Source organism: Diabrotica virgifera, chromosome 6 (genome assembly GCF_917563875.1).
Source record: "Diabrotica virgifera virgifera chromosome 6, PGI_DIABVI_V3a".
NCBI lineage: Eukaryota > Metazoa > Arthropoda > Insecta > Coleoptera > Chrysomelidae > Diabrotica > Diabrotica virgifera.
Window position 1 is genome coordinate 235,011,945 of NC_065448.1, and position 15,740 is coordinate 235,027,684.

At 35.2% G+C, this 15,740-nt stretch overlaps 1 protein-coding gene and 1 long non-coding RNA gene across 2 annotated transcripts; one reads left to right on the top strand and one right to left on the bottom strand.

Moving 5' to 3' along the window:
* Positions 1–3,101: 3,101 nt before the first annotated feature.
* LOC126887318 (uncharacterized) lies at positions 3,102–6,311 on the bottom strand. The gene is made up of 2 exons (XR_007699012.1): positions 4,936–6,311; positions 3,102–4,776 (listed from the first exon to the last, which is right to left on the bottom strand). It is a non-coding gene; the product is annotated as an uncharacterized LOC126887318 (long non-coding RNA).
* A 2,748-nt stretch (positions 6,312–9,059) lies between these two features.
* On the top strand, positions 9,060–15,496 carry LOC126887319 (protein lifeguard 1-like). Its single transcript, XM_050654751.1, has 2 exons — positions 9,060–9,225; positions 14,724–15,496. The coding sequence occupies exons 1-2, from the start codon at positions 9,210–9,212 to the stop codon at positions 15,428–15,430; spliced, it is 723 nt and encodes a 240-aa protein (XP_050510708.1). The 5' UTR covers positions 9,060–9,209; the 3' UTR covers positions 15,431–15,496.
* The last annotated feature ends 244 nt before the right edge of the window (positions 15,497–15,740 follow it).

Consider the following 15,740-nt stretch of genomic DNA (forward strand, 5'->3'; position numbering starts at 1 on the left):
CCAGCGTAATAGGAAAAGCTTAGTCAATCTCTCAGCGCCTGACTTCCAGCGGTGTCTTTCGACAGCTATCGCTTACTCAGCTGCTGTGGTCGTCCGAACGCACCTAATGGTTCAGTTGAAAAAATGTCAGTCAAGTAGGTCCCTAATAGCACAAGGACGTCCAATGGACGTACTTCACGGACTTTAGGGACGTCCGTTTTCGTCCGAGGAACGTCCTTTATACGTCCTATTTTGGTCCAAATGTCGCGCTACCGAACGTCCATTGGACGTCCATCTAAGGTCCGAGGGGACGTATATTGGACCTTAATCGGACGTAATTTGGACGTTGATCGGACGTCCTAGGGGACGTAAATTGGACCTTAATCGGACGTAAAGTGGACCTTAATCGGACGTAAATTGGACCTTAATCGGACGTAAATTGGACCTTAATCGGACGTAAATTGGACCTTAATCGGACATAAATTGGACCTTAATCGGACGTAAATTGGACCTTAATCGGACGTAAATTGGACCTTATAAGACGTAAATTGGACCTTAATGGGACCTTAATCGGACGTAAATTGGACCTTAACCGGACGTAAATTGGACCTTAATAGGACGTAAATTGGACCTTAATCGGACGTAAATGGGACCTTAATCGGACGTAAATTGGACCTTAATCGGACGTAAATTGGACCTTATCGGACGTAAATTGGACCTTAATAGGACGTAAATTGGACCTTAATCGGACGTAAATGGGACCTTAATCGGACGTAAATTGGACCTTAATCGGAAGTAAATTGGACCTTAACCGGATGTTCTAGGGGACGTGAATTGGACCTTAACAGGACGTCCAATTTTGGTCCAAATGCCACGTTGCCAAACGCCCAATGGAGGTCCACTTAACATCCGAAGGGACGTTCGGTGGACGTCAATTGGCCTTCATAGGACGTCCCAGTTTGGTCCAATGTCTTGCTGCCGAACATCCATCTAATGTCGTGGGAAATAAAAAATATATTTTTTAAGGAACTTATATTACATCTTATATTAAATTACAATTATTGGATATTACATTATTTACATTAAATTACAATACACTTCTCCAAGAAATTAACGCACCACCTTAAATATGGGGTATTTTTGATGTCTCGTATTTCCTAAACCTGTTGTTTCATCTAAGTGATTTTTTTATAATATTATAGCCTAGGCTATAGGTTACCTCCTTAAGCTTGTCATGCACAGGCAGCTATGCTGTAATATATGTACATTATATCATATCGCTCTCTATAGTAATGAGTGAGCCTGCAGACAGGAAACAAATGGTTCCGTATGTGCAGGCTCACTCATTACTATAGAGTGCGATGTGATATAATATATATTACAGTATAGCTCCCCGTGCATGACAAGCGTAAGGAGGTACTTAACCTATAGCCTAGGGCCTAGGCTAGAATATTATAAAAAAATCACTTAGATGCAACAACAGGTTTAGGAAATTCGAGACATCAAAAATGCCCAATTTTTAAGGTGGTGCGTAATCGGTTGTATATACAGGGTGTAACAAAAATACACGTCATAAATTAAATCACATATTCTGGGACCAAAAATAGTTCGAATGAACCTAACTTACCTTAGTACAAATATGCACATAAAAAAAGTTACAGCCCTTTGAAATTACAAAATGAAAATCGATTTTTTCGATTATATCGAAAACTATTAGCGATTTTTTATTGAAAATGGACATGTGGCAGTATTATGGCAGGAATATCTTAAAGAAAAATTATGGTGAAATTTGTGCACCCCATAAAAATTTTATGGGGGTCTTGATCCCTTAGATCCTCCCAAACTTTTGTGTACGTTCCAATTCAATTTTATTATTGTGGTACCATTAGTTAAATTCAATATTTTTGTTTCTTAGTATTTTTCAGATAAGGCAGTTTTTATCGAGTTGCGACTTCTTTTTTAACATGTCTACATAAAAATTTTATGGGGGTTTTGTTCCTTTAAACCCCCCAAATGTTTGTGTACGTTCCAATTAAACTATTACTGAGGTACCATTAGTTAAACAGAATGTTTTTAAAACTTTTTTGCCTCTTTGTATTTTTTCGATAAGGCACATTTTATCGAGATCTGGCTTCTTTTTTAATATGGTTCAAAATATACCTAAAAATGTAAAGCATAAATAAGTCTGCATATTATTACCAAGTCTCCATAATCGTACTTAACCATATACAAATATGTGGTGGATTTGACAAATATTCAAAATAGTTCGATAAAAATTGACTTTTCGAAAAAGCAATAAGAGGCAAAAAAGTTTTTAAAACGTGTTTAAATGGTACTACAATAATAATTAAATTGAAACGTGCACAAAAGTTTGGGGGGGTTTAAAGGAACAAAACCCCCGAAATATTTTTATGGGTTGTCCAAATTTTACTATAGTTTTTTCGTAAGATACTGCCACATAATGCATAATAATGCCACATGTCCATTTTCAATAAAAAATCTCTAATAGTTTTCGATATATTGGAAAAAATCACTTCATCTTGTAACTTCAAATGAGTGATAAAGGCACAGAGACTTAGATGGCGAGGTCACATTGAAAGGATGCCAAACACGAGGACTCCAAAAATGGTACTAAACTACACTACAGCTTCAAGAAAGAGAAGAGGAAGGCCGAAAAATAGATGGAAGCAAGAGGTCGAAAAAGATTTGGAAAGAATGGTGCTACAGGGTCAGAAAAGAAAAATGAATAACAGGAAGGAATGGAGAAAAATCACATATCAAGCCAGAGAAGATCTCAGTACATAAAGAAACGTGAAAATGAAGAAAAAAACAAACTTTTCAAGCCATGGGCCTCTAAGGCCCTTAGTGCTATTATATATATATATATATATATATATATATATATATAACTTCAAAGGGCTGTAACTTTTCTTGTGTGCACATTTGTACTAAGGTAAGTTAGGTCCAATCAAACTATTTTTGGTCCCAGAATATGTGATTAAATTTATGACCTGTATTTTTGTTACACCCTGTATATATCTACATACTTCGTCTAATTTACTAACTGTTATTTATTTTAACTGAAATATTTAGGCGGTAGGTGTGTTCTTTTTTGGAATCACTTTGCCGAGTACAATGGAATTACAGCCACTAGACATATTTTATTATATACGCGTAGAAATAATATTTGAAGATTTCTATTAATGTTAACCTAAAGAAATACACAATAATATGTTTCATTTAATTTGTATAAATGGATTATAAAGCGTTTTTATGAAGCAGATTTGTTCGGATCACACTGTAACTGTAATCGAACGAAGGTGACATTTTAGAATAAATTGGTAACATTTATTTGACAGTTACGGTGATGACACTTCATATTTGTTTATATTCTTTACTATAAGTATCTGTTTTATTTATTATATTTACTGTTTTTATTATTTACTTTACTATAAAAAGATCCTCTACTATAAAAATATAAATTTCACCTAATTTTATAACGACTTGAAATAATCGAGGTATCAGACAACTTTTTTAGTTGTTATTGTAGACAAACTTATACAAAGAAACCTACCAGCTTTTTGCCAAGAGTTCGGAGCCGTTTTTTAATTATTAACAATGCAGTGCAAAAACTCTTGCACTGCAAATCTTAAAAGATTATAACTTAATTCTTGTTCTCTATTTCTTAAGTTTTTACTTATTTACATTGAATATTAATTTGTTTTGTTGTATAATCCACGTTTACAATAATTATGTGATATATTTGATTTAAAATGGATTCAGGATCTTTTTATACTTTGGCAACTATGTCAACTTAGATCTCTGGCGTAGATAATGACCTGCAACAGTAAGTAAATTAGATGGACTGTAGGTTATATTTGGACATTCCCTGGATATAGTCACTGATGTGACATACCTCCGATTTGTTTTTTCATGAGTTTTGTAAGAGAGACTAAAAACTTTTTTTATAGTCACCTCCTGTTTTCATATATTTTTTGACATGTTTTGTAGTAAATTCAACTATCTATTTACTACAAAACATGTCAAAATTTACATGTGAAAGCAGATGATCCTAAAAATGGTTTTTCATCTCCTACAAAATTCATGAAAAAGCAGATAGGAGAATTATTGTACATTACAATTCTCTGATGTTTGGGAAAAAGGGCTTAAGTCAGAATTGCACATCGATAATGTTTTGATGATTTCTACAGTACTGTAGTAGATTCTACTGTACATACAGTTTACATCTACAACAGTTTTTTTCTGGTCCAGAAATCATCAAAACATTATCAATGTGCAATTCTGACTTAAGTCCTTTTTGCCAAACATAAAAAAACAATCTGGTCATAACTGACCAATGAGCAATTTTAATTTAACCTAAATTACTACTGTTTCTTAAAATGAAGAGCTTACCCCATAGCGTCTCTTATCTAATCTAACAAGATCGTGCACTATTCTAACATACACAGGCACAGCACACAAGCACTATGCTCCGTTTTTCACTATCACCTATCACTCAAACTAGTTCAAAAGGCTTTGTCCTCTTCAATCTTCTAGTTTGCCCAGTAGTATCGAGGAGCTGGATTTCCTCGATATTCTTGAACTTATGAAGTTGTTGCTCGTGACCCTGCTATCTTCTTGATATTTGTTGATAAAGTAATAACTTATTATGCATGGACAATGTGGACTTTCTTCCAACTAGCCAATACACTTTTTATATCTCTCTTTTGCCTTTCATAGCCACAAGGCTATACATTTCCTTCTTGGTTTTTTTTTGTAGGCCACTTTCAGCTGATTCTAAAAAAAATTAAAATGAAGGGTAATTTTTCTATTCTTTACAATTAAAAATCAAAAGAAATAGGAAATAGGTACTATTTACAGGTAATAATATGCATGCATAAATGATTCGTTTCATAAAGAATAAAGAAAATTGAAAACGGATTTTATAATACTTACAAAATTGTTTAAACAAGAGATCCAGCCAGAGCCCAGAGCAAAAACTAGCAGCATAGAAAAAAGTGTGTGATTTGACTAGCAGACAGTACAGCAGAAAAGCCACTACACTAATTTCCATTTCCCACACCCCCTTATCGATGCATTTTTTTCCAATCAAAATTTTTACTAAATTTTTAGGTTATTTATCGGTTATCTTATGAAAAACTCTTCTATGATGAAAATGAAATGTGATGACCAATGACCACGCGACGCTACATAGATACTCGCGCGGCAAATTTGAAAATGAACGCAAATTGAACAGTAAATGGCGAATGGCCTCTCTTAAAATCTTGTAATGGAAAATTTTACCCCTCCAGGAAGACATTGTACTATGTTCATAGAATATCTTGTGGTAACTTTCCACCCATAATTTAATCAGATAGATGTTCACGGAATAGAACGGTAGTACCTATATTCCTGGAATGTTTTGTGTTGTTAGGATTAAACTTTTATTTTATTTATTCTTGAATATTTCCTATTGTTAAACATTGTAACCAATAATTTACAAATAAGATTTTCATTACATTACATAAAATCAAAAACATGTTTTGGATATTAAACTATATAGTTTGTTTATAATTGTAATAATTGTATATACAATTTTGAATTAAGATTTAATCTTTTCGATTTAAACTACAGTAAAACCTGTGTTACCGGCCCCCTGCAAACACCGGCCACCTGTACTAACGGTCAGTTTAAAAATTCCCCAAACCAATTACAGTAAAACCTGTCAGTAACGGCCACTAAAAATGAAAAAGCTATTGGCCGATATAGAAAGGTGACCGGTATTGCCAGTTTTTGTAGTCCAGATATAATTGGTTTGGGGAATATTTAAACCGGCCGTTAGTACAGGTGGCCGATTTTATCAGGTGGCCAGTAACACAAGTTTTACTGTATATCTAGACTACAAAAACTGGCAATAACGGCCACCTTTCTATATCGGCCAATAGTTCTTTCATTTTAGTGGCCGTTACTGACAGGTTTGACTGTATTTCATTAACGTAAAGTTAACGCGTAAGTTAATATTTTATTGAATTATTTTGCTATTTGATCCCGTAATTGGTATAATGTGTCCAATATATTATATAAGCGTTCATAAAACGTCCGTATTTCGTCCAGTATGGACGTCCAAAGGACGTTCAACGTCGGACGTCCAAAGGACGTCCATATTTATTCCGTCCGAAGGACGTCCAACGTCGGACGTCCAAAGGACGTCCATATTTATTCCTTCCGAAGGACGTCCAACATGGGACGTCCAAAGGACGTCCGTTTATAGTCCATGGACGTAAGGACCAAAAATGGACCTATTTTGGACGTCCAAAGGACGTCGTGTGCTATTAGGGGTACTATCAATACATGAGAAAAAATATTACTGTGTAAAAAGAAACTGGGAGAAAAGCACAAAAGCAAACGGTAGTAAAGAGGTGCTCGAAGCTCTAAAAGATGAGTCCATAATAATATTACCAGCTGATAAGGGCATCGTAGTGACAGCATGATATATTCTGTGATTAAAAAATCCCAAAAGTAAATTCCAAAAACTGCAGTAAATTCTAGATAAACGGCTCATCACCTACAGTGCCGGCAAAAAAATCTTTACATTGCCAAATAAATCGCCAAATTTGAAGACAATTTGCATGCGTTCTGTCTGCGCTTGGAGGGGAGGTGGCATAGCGTACTTGCGACGGCAATTATCTGTAGTTTACAGACCGCTTGGCTGATTTAGGGTATTCTGCGCGTTTGCACTGTAAACAGTTGGCTTTGTGTGGGTAGCCAGTGTTAAACTTCTTCTCATCTACCGCGTAAAGTTTGAGATCGTCAAATTCTAAATTGAACTGACAAATATGGGTCGAAAGAGACTCACAAAAGAGGAGAAGGTTTGTGCTTTATCATTACTGGAGAAAGGAGACTCTGTAATTACCGTAGCACGTGATATTGGTGCTTCAAGAGGGGCTATTTATCAACTGAAACGTTGCAGCCGAACGGTGCAGCCTCTTGAAGCACCAATATCACGTGCTACGGTAATTACAGAGTCTATTTCTCTAGTAATGTTAAAGCACGAACCTTGTCCTCTTTTGTGAGTTTCTTTCGACCCATATTTGTCAGTTCAATTTAGAATTTGACGATCTTAAACTTTACGCGGTGCAGTAAATGAGAAGAAGTTTAACACTGACTACATACACGCAAAGCCAACTGTTTACAGTGCAAACGCGCAGAATACCCTAAATAAGCCAAGCGGTCCATAGACTACAGATAATTGCCGTCGCACGTACGCTATCCCCCTCCCCTACCCTCCCCTCTAAGCGCAGACAGAACGCATGCAAATTATCCTCAAATTTGGTGATTTATTTGGCAATGTAAATATTTTTTTTGCCGGCACTTTTTATTCTCTGAGAAAACCTTAAGATGATGCTTGACGAAGAAATTAATTGGTTAGAAATTAATTTATTCTATATTATAAATTAATTTCTAAACAATAACAAGCTGCGACGACACGAATCAGGCGTCTGAAACTGGCGTCTTAGCTTATCTTGAAAGCGAATGAACTAGAGTTACCGAAACCAATACCTCTAGCAAAAGTGATAGATTTATAGTAGTGCATTAGTAGGTATAGTATTGATTATAGATGGTATTAAACTACATTCATAGAATTATATGTGATTGTATTTCGGGGAATCCTTATCTGTTTGAATTTAAAAACCCTTTTCGCAAAATTATAATATTGCATTCTCAGAATGATTATTTTCTGTTTGTGAAGTACATCACGATAGTGGATATTTCTAAAATATTTACCTATCTACCATAATAAATCATCAAGGACTTTGCTAATGAAGTAAATTAACAACATTTTTTATGAGTCAATGATATAAATACCTACGACATAAAGTCTTAGGCGTATATTTGACATATCTTCCAAGACTTCTAGCATTTTTACTTAAAGATTACTACAAACAAAATTAACAAAAGGTGCAAGACACAAAAAGAAATACTAACAAAACCCAAAAATTAGCAAAAGGAGCCCACATATCCTCGAGTCGCCGAACTGAACGTAGCCCAGAGCGGGAACTCGAGGCCCGAGCAACCAATACAGATCGATGTCACTAAAGACAGTGAGAATAGAGCGCCGCACGCTGACCTGCATTGAGCGGGGTAGGATTTCGTGCGGAATCACTTATACCCAACACTCTCACATGACAAGGACTTTGCTGATATGAGTCCATTGACTTAAAAAGTGGATAGTCTAGAAGGGGAAGGGATCTGCTCTGCTTACAAGAGTTAATTCTCTTCGCCGCAATTAATTGTATCAGCTGAATTTCAGTCTCAAGAGGTGTGTAAGTCTCTCAGGCTGGGTTAAATAATATTGCTTGCTTGAGTTTCGACGCGGCTCTTCTCACCTGACGAGCTTTCAAAAGTGGTAAGTACGCCTTGAACTGATAATATTTTATAAGTTTCTTAGTCTTTATTTTAATATTCTTGTGATTTTTCTAATTAATAACTTAATAATGCCTTATACCAGCTTTGGTTATTACTTCATAATTTTAAAATCAAGATATTCCAAAAAGGGTACGTATTATCGTATGTTACCAAGAGTACCGTTTTGGTGTAAAATTGAATGGTGTTTAAGTTCAGTTGGAGTATAGTTTATAGAGACTAGTTCTACCCTAAAATAATTATGTTGAATAATACTTTGGTACGAACCTTGTTAGTCAAGTGCCTTTTATCGACTAGAGTCAGATATAAAAACAAATTCAAGTAATGTATCAGCTTCCAAAACATATTCGTATAAAATTTCATTACTATGTTGCCAATCGTTTCGACAAAATCTTAAAAAATATGTAAACTATTTTTTCTTCTCGCCCTTTATCTTGATAACGGATGGCGTTACGGACTTTTTTTACCAAGTAAACCCCACTTATTTTTCAGTTTTTAACCTATCCTGTAGACGGTGGTACCTTTTTTGAAACATCCTGTATAACCACTATAATTTACCTCAAACATAACTTTTTCATCTGCTTCTTTACCGGATATGAACAAATCTAACCAGATACATTATGTTATCAATCAGTTCATACCATATCTTATCTACACATTGTATTCCCCACAACTTTCAATTCATTTATATCAAGAGAAATTTGCAAGTACTATATCGGACTGCCAATGATTTTTATACGTTTGCTAAAATATTTTATGTGATATAGACTATAAGTTGTTGATAAAGGCCATATTACAGTGTAAAAATGGAAACTAAACAGGGTAAGCAGATAAAAACACATATTTAAATTTATTCAAACAGTATTTATTATTTTACCAGGTAAGTACTTATATTGATTTGTTTACTTACTACTTGATATACTCGATATATCCACCTAATTGTTTATAGTAGGGGAGCGAAGTATCCTAAATGCGCAGTCACTCGAGCCCTTTGGGGACCTATTGGGTTCTGCAGAGTAGGTCCTAAAACCAAAAAAACTAAGTAAAGTTTTCCATTTTATTGGCGACTTTCCACTTTTAATTTAATTTTCCATTTCCAACAATCGTTTTTTCCGATTATAGCGCCATCTATCCATAATTTGAAAAAATGTTTCAAATAAAAGTTGCTTATTTTTACGTAAAGAATCCAAATCTGGAATAAAAATTTGGGGCTCCCATTTAAGATTTTAAAGTAACCCCATCTCCCTGGGGGATAGTGTTTGGTACCATTCGATAGATTTTTCAAAAATATTGATTAAGTGTATTTTGCAGTTTTTCGATCCAATGTTTATTTTGCGAAATATCGCGGGATTTGTATTTAAAATTTTAAATTTACCCCCCACCCCTCTCCGTGGGGGTCATGTTTGGTATCATTCGATAGAGTTTTGATAAATGTTGAACACATATTTTTTAGTTTTTCGATCTAACATTCATTTCGCGAATTATTTGCTGTTTTGTGAAACTTTTTAACTCGCCCATTTCCTTACGCCCCGCTCAAATCGTCAGATTTTTGAAATATACACTGTTTTACATGTCCTCAACTTACCTTACCTTAATCTGACAATTTCGAATATTTTTAAGGATAGATTTTTTTTCGGGCCCCCCTTAACGAACTCCCCTGTGTTAAGAGCTAATATATGGTAGAGGTACATCTGCAGTGCACCAGGTTTCTCCCAATATGATAATCTGACGCACTCGAGCAACTGCAAAAATCCCCGCTTGGGCTCCTCTACAATTATAATAATCGTCTCAATAGCATAATGTCTCTTTCCATTCTAAGTAACCTACTATGCACGTTTTAACCTATTAACGCCCAAATTATTTTTAATTTTAAAAATTTTCTTCTTCTTTAAGTGTTGTTTCCAAATCGGAGGTTGGATATCATCATCATTACCTTGTCTCTACCGCTGCTCAGAAGAGTTCTATATAACTACATTTAAATCAGTCCTTTAAATTATTCAACCAGACACTCTCCTTCTTCCTATACTCCTTCCTCCTCTTATCTGTCCCTGTATTTAGCAGTCTTAACATTTCATAATCGCTGTCTCCTCATTACGTGTCCCTATTATAACTATTTTATTTTTATTGTGCTTATTATTTCGTATTCTTTGCTCATTTTTCGCAATACCTCCGTATTCGTTTTCTTCTGTGGCCATGATGTTCTAAGCATTCTTCTGTAACACCACATTTCAAATGAATGTAGCTTATTTTTGTGTTCTTGCATCAATGTCCACCTTTCAACAAGGGCGGTCATATATCTTAATTCAGGGGGGGGGGGCATTTTGTACAATTAGATATTAGCTCTCAATTTCAATACAGACACAAAACGCAGAATGGGATGTTTTATATATTGAAAAGAGAAAATAACAATAACTCGAATGAAATGAAATTATAAACAAAAAACTAATACTCTACATGACGAACTTTATGTTTCGGCTCACTCCACTTTTAGCGAATCGTTCTATTATATTGTCTTCGTTAATAACAATGTCCTTGTGGACATGCATTAGTGCAAGGCCAGTTAACCGTTCTTCACCCATATTGGCCCTCAGCCAACTCTTAAGTCTTCTCAGTCCTGAAAAACTCCTCTCTGCAGATGCAACACTTACTGGAAGAGTACACAATATTTTTAAAATTTTATTAATGATTGGATACATCATTTCATCACATTGTATGAGAGCATTTAGATCATCGCTCGGAATTTCCCATTCTTTGCTGTGTTTCCATCTCATTTTCCATAAATGTAGCTCTGCAATAAAAGTTGACTTCAGCACGTCTCTAACTGTCTCAAACAAACTTCCATATTTTGCAATCAAAATTTCTACGGTGGAATGGATGTCATCTTCATTTGAATGAATTAATATAGCAGGAACACATATTTGCAGATTAAATACATCCATGGTTTCTTGCTGGAAACGACACTCAATGTCGGAAATGATACTTTCAAGTAAAGGAATATATATCGTTATTCGAAAGTATTCTGTGGAGGAATGAATATCTGGATTAGGTCGATTTTTCATGAATTTATTCACTCTTGGAATACATAAATCTATATTCAAATTTTCTAGACATGGCATTATTTCTTTAAGCAAAGCATTGAAATTTGTTTCTGCATTGTTGCGTTTGTCTTTCAAAACAAGCAGCGTATTTAGAACAGCATTCTGTGTAGAGCTTATAGCCAAATTTTTTGTTTGCAATAATTTGCTCAGAGGTAACGTTATTGCGAGTACTTCATTTAGACAAAACAAAGTGATAATAAAGCTGCAATTTGATGAGATCGCAAGTATATGCGTCCTAGCTTTACTGGAAGATTATCTTTCGTTCCATTCGGAAATCAAATTCAAAGCTTGCAAAATTTTTTCAATCGATGCTTTAAACTGCAGAATGGAGTCGTGCCGTTCTACCCATCGCGTTTCACACAATCCAGAGAGCTGATCACCCAATGTTTGTTTGAGGACATAATTGCGTTTAGAAGAGGCTTTGAAAAAAGATATTATTTCCTTCATTACCCCTACAGCATTTCTCACACATTGAACGCTTGATGATTTCGACAAACTCAAATTTAAAGCATGATTGAAACATGGACATCGTACAGCTATATTCATTTCTTTTTGAATTTCTTGGACGGCTCCTTGTTGTTTTGATGTCATTACGCTGCATCCGTCTGTACAAATTCCTACACAATTTTCCAATGGTAAACGAAATTTTTGAACTTGTTTTATCACTGATTTTCCTAAAATAGTACCATTCAAAACCGGTTCCAACGTATCGGGACTGAGCTCATAGTTCTCAGAATGACAATCTATGAATGACACAAAATCCTCCCGCACGTTGTTACCTTCTAAGTATCTAATAACAATCGACATTTGGGAAACATGTGCTATGTCAGTAGTTTCGTCAAACATAATGCTGTAATATTTAGCATCACTAATTTTTTTCACGATAACAGACAAAATTTCGTCTTTACAACATTCAATCAACTTATTTTGCGTTCTTTTGCTAATATATGTGGCACGTGATGACGTGTTTCTTAAATGCTCTTCTAAAGTTTTGTCTCCTGCTTCGATTCTGAATCGAAGAAGCTCTCGGAAGTTTCCCTCATTATTTGTCACATTGCTTTCTTCTAACAATGGCCCGTCATCTCTATGGCCACGGAAAGGTATATATTGTTTCGCTAAAAAAATTATAGATCGAATGATTGGTTTGAGCCGATTTCGATTATCCTCTATCTGCCTGGCTCGAGCACTATCTATCAAATTTCTTATATCTAAAGATCGGTTTTCGTAACATTTTATAAAATTATCGCTCGATAAAACCGCTTCAATGTGATATCGATTTGTATTATGTTTATCTAGCACACCATCCATTCCAAATAATTTTGCAAATTTTGTAACTGGTGTGGTAACCAAACTTTGCAAACTTGTTGCTTTATTTTTACCACCTGAATTTGCGAAGATAGCACAGTGCTTACAAAAAAGTCCTTTCTTCAAGTCCGAAAACGCAATCCAGTTATATTTTTGGAGATGATCGTATCTCAAGTACCGCTTAACTAACTTGTTATTTTTGTTATGTTCAGAAAATGGAAATGAGTAGTTTTTTTTCCGGAACCCACGTATTTTTCAAATAATTATATTTTTGAAAGTCTTCCAAACCACTCAAACCATCAACAACTCGACCAATGTCGTAGTTACTAACTTCATTGGACTTTTCTACAGCGACTTGCTTTAGAGTATTTTCATTATTAACTGATGTTTGTAATGTTGATACTGTTGTAAGTCGTTCTGGCACTACGAGATTCTGTTGAGAAGACGATGAGGAAGATGACCGGGATGACCCATTATCACCCACATCTTTAATTACTTTCTTCGGAACAACAGAAAAATACGAATTCAACGTATTCGTATTGTTTGCCCTCTTCATTTTCTGAAAAAAAAAAAGAACATTTGTGATTCCGGCCAAACGTGAGATGTGTATGCCCAGGTTTTTTAATTTGAGCCTAATAATAATTTGCAGTCACTTTTCGTTCAAATCGGAATCTATTAACTTTTGTATTTCGAAATAGCATCCTATATAGCGAACATCTGCGCTGGACGAGAGAAAACTGCAGAGTATTATTTACTCATTGCTGATGTATTCGTTCCGTTAGCAAACAGAAAATTATTCCTAACCTATCTATGGATTTTTACTCACCTGTCACCCTGGAATAAAATGATGATTACAATCCGGCAATATATATAGTGCACTGCACCTATGTCACCTCTATAACTACGATACGATAGTGTATATCGGGTAGACGATAGATACTTCAGAACGTTCAAATTTCTACACAATACACAACGATATAACTTCCATAAAAAAATATGTACATAGGCATTCTTATGTTTCTGTTTCTACACTGGACGTCGCCGGTGTCGGGATTCGCGCGGGAGGCGATGCACTTGCATTGGCGTAACCAGAGTTGAAGAGACAGGCATTATGATTAATTATCATTATTACAGATTGCAGTATCTAGGTATTTCAAAATCCGTATGTGAATCCATTCAAAATAATTAATTTACAGAGTAAATAATTTCAAATATATTAACATAACATTATCCTGTGTTACTAGACAAGTTTATTTAAGGTGCATTGCCACCTTTGGGGGGGGGGGGCATGGCCCCCCCTTATGACCGCCCTTGCCTTTCAAGTCCATATTCCTGTACCTGAAAACACGTAGCATCTCAAAGCTCTCACTCTCAGTTCTAATCTAAGGTCTTTGTTGCAGAGAATTGTTACCATTTTTACAAACGCATTTATTGCTATTTCTATCCTGGCTCTTATTTCAGTTGTTTGATCATTATTGTCTGAAGTCCAGGTTCCTAGGTATTTCTATTTATCAGCCTTTTCTATCGGTACATTTCCCAAATGTATGCTTGTTTGTATAGTATCAAACTACCAAGAGTGTCAAAAAGCAGGTGGGTGGTAGATTGAACATTTAATTTAAGCGAAAAGCAATGTATAAATAATTATCTTAATGTTTGTATTACTGAATAGAGAATTGAATTACCTTTCAAATGAGCTAACACACGACTCCTATTCTCCTTTAAAAAATCATCGATTACGTCTTCAAACTCAGACGGATGACGTCACTAGTATGATATATATGTCAAAAAATCATAATTTAAAAATAAATTCGACCTGTTTCGGGATTTACTTCCAAAATCGCTAATTCACAAAATACTGAATTTATTCCAATTAGCTTTGCCACACTGTAGATATACTAACAAATGATTATTTTTTAGATAGTCACGACATTGAAGCACAGACAGTAAAAGGTTTTGAATTCAATGACGCTTCAATACGAAGAGGATTCATCCGAAAGGTTTATGCCATACTTTCACTCCAAGTAGCAATAACAACTGGAGTCATCAGCTGGTTTATATTCCACGAACCAACCAAACTATATGTTCAACGCCATCCTGTACTTCTATTGATTGCTTTGGTACTGATTCTAGTTACGATCATTGCTTTGGCATGTTGTGGACAACTGAGGAGACAGTACCCGGCCAATCTTATATTCTTATTTATATTTACAATAGCTGAAAGCTTCCTCTTGGGTACAATTTCTTCATATTATGACATCGATGTAGTGGTCATAGCTGCAGGTGCAACCGTCATCATATGCCTTGGACTTACTGTGTTTGCCTTTCAATCTAGAATAGATTTTAGTGTTTGCTCTGGAATTCTCGTGGCTCTATCTCTGGTGATTCTCAGTTTCGGCATCACCGCCATCTTCTATCAAAATGACAAATTCCGGTTGCTGATAGCAGCGTTCATTGTTATTTTCTTTTCAATATACTTGGTAGTTGATACGCAACTGATAATTGGAGGAGCTGGGAAGATCAGTCTCTCTCCTGAAGAGTACATCTTTGCTGCACTTAACCTATACCTGGATATTATTAACATTTTTTTGTATATCTTACTCATTGTTGGTCGTGCTGCGCGATAATATTAAGGTTTTGTATCAGTTAGATATAAGTTACTGTAAGCTATCAAGAAAATTTAGATAAGACAATGTTTTTATTTAGTTTTCCTAGTAATAAAAACTGGTTAGATTCAAGACCTCCGGCGTCCATACAATGATAAAAGTTTGTTTGAAACGTTCTTCCATATTCTGAAGCATTTTCGTAATGATTCGTAGGCATTCGTTTACAATTAGTTGACGTTTATCTTCTAAGGATACGGGTGGTGTTCTACAGATTTTACTTTTTAGGTGTCCCAACAAAAAATCCAGAAGAAACAAATCTGGTGATCCAGGA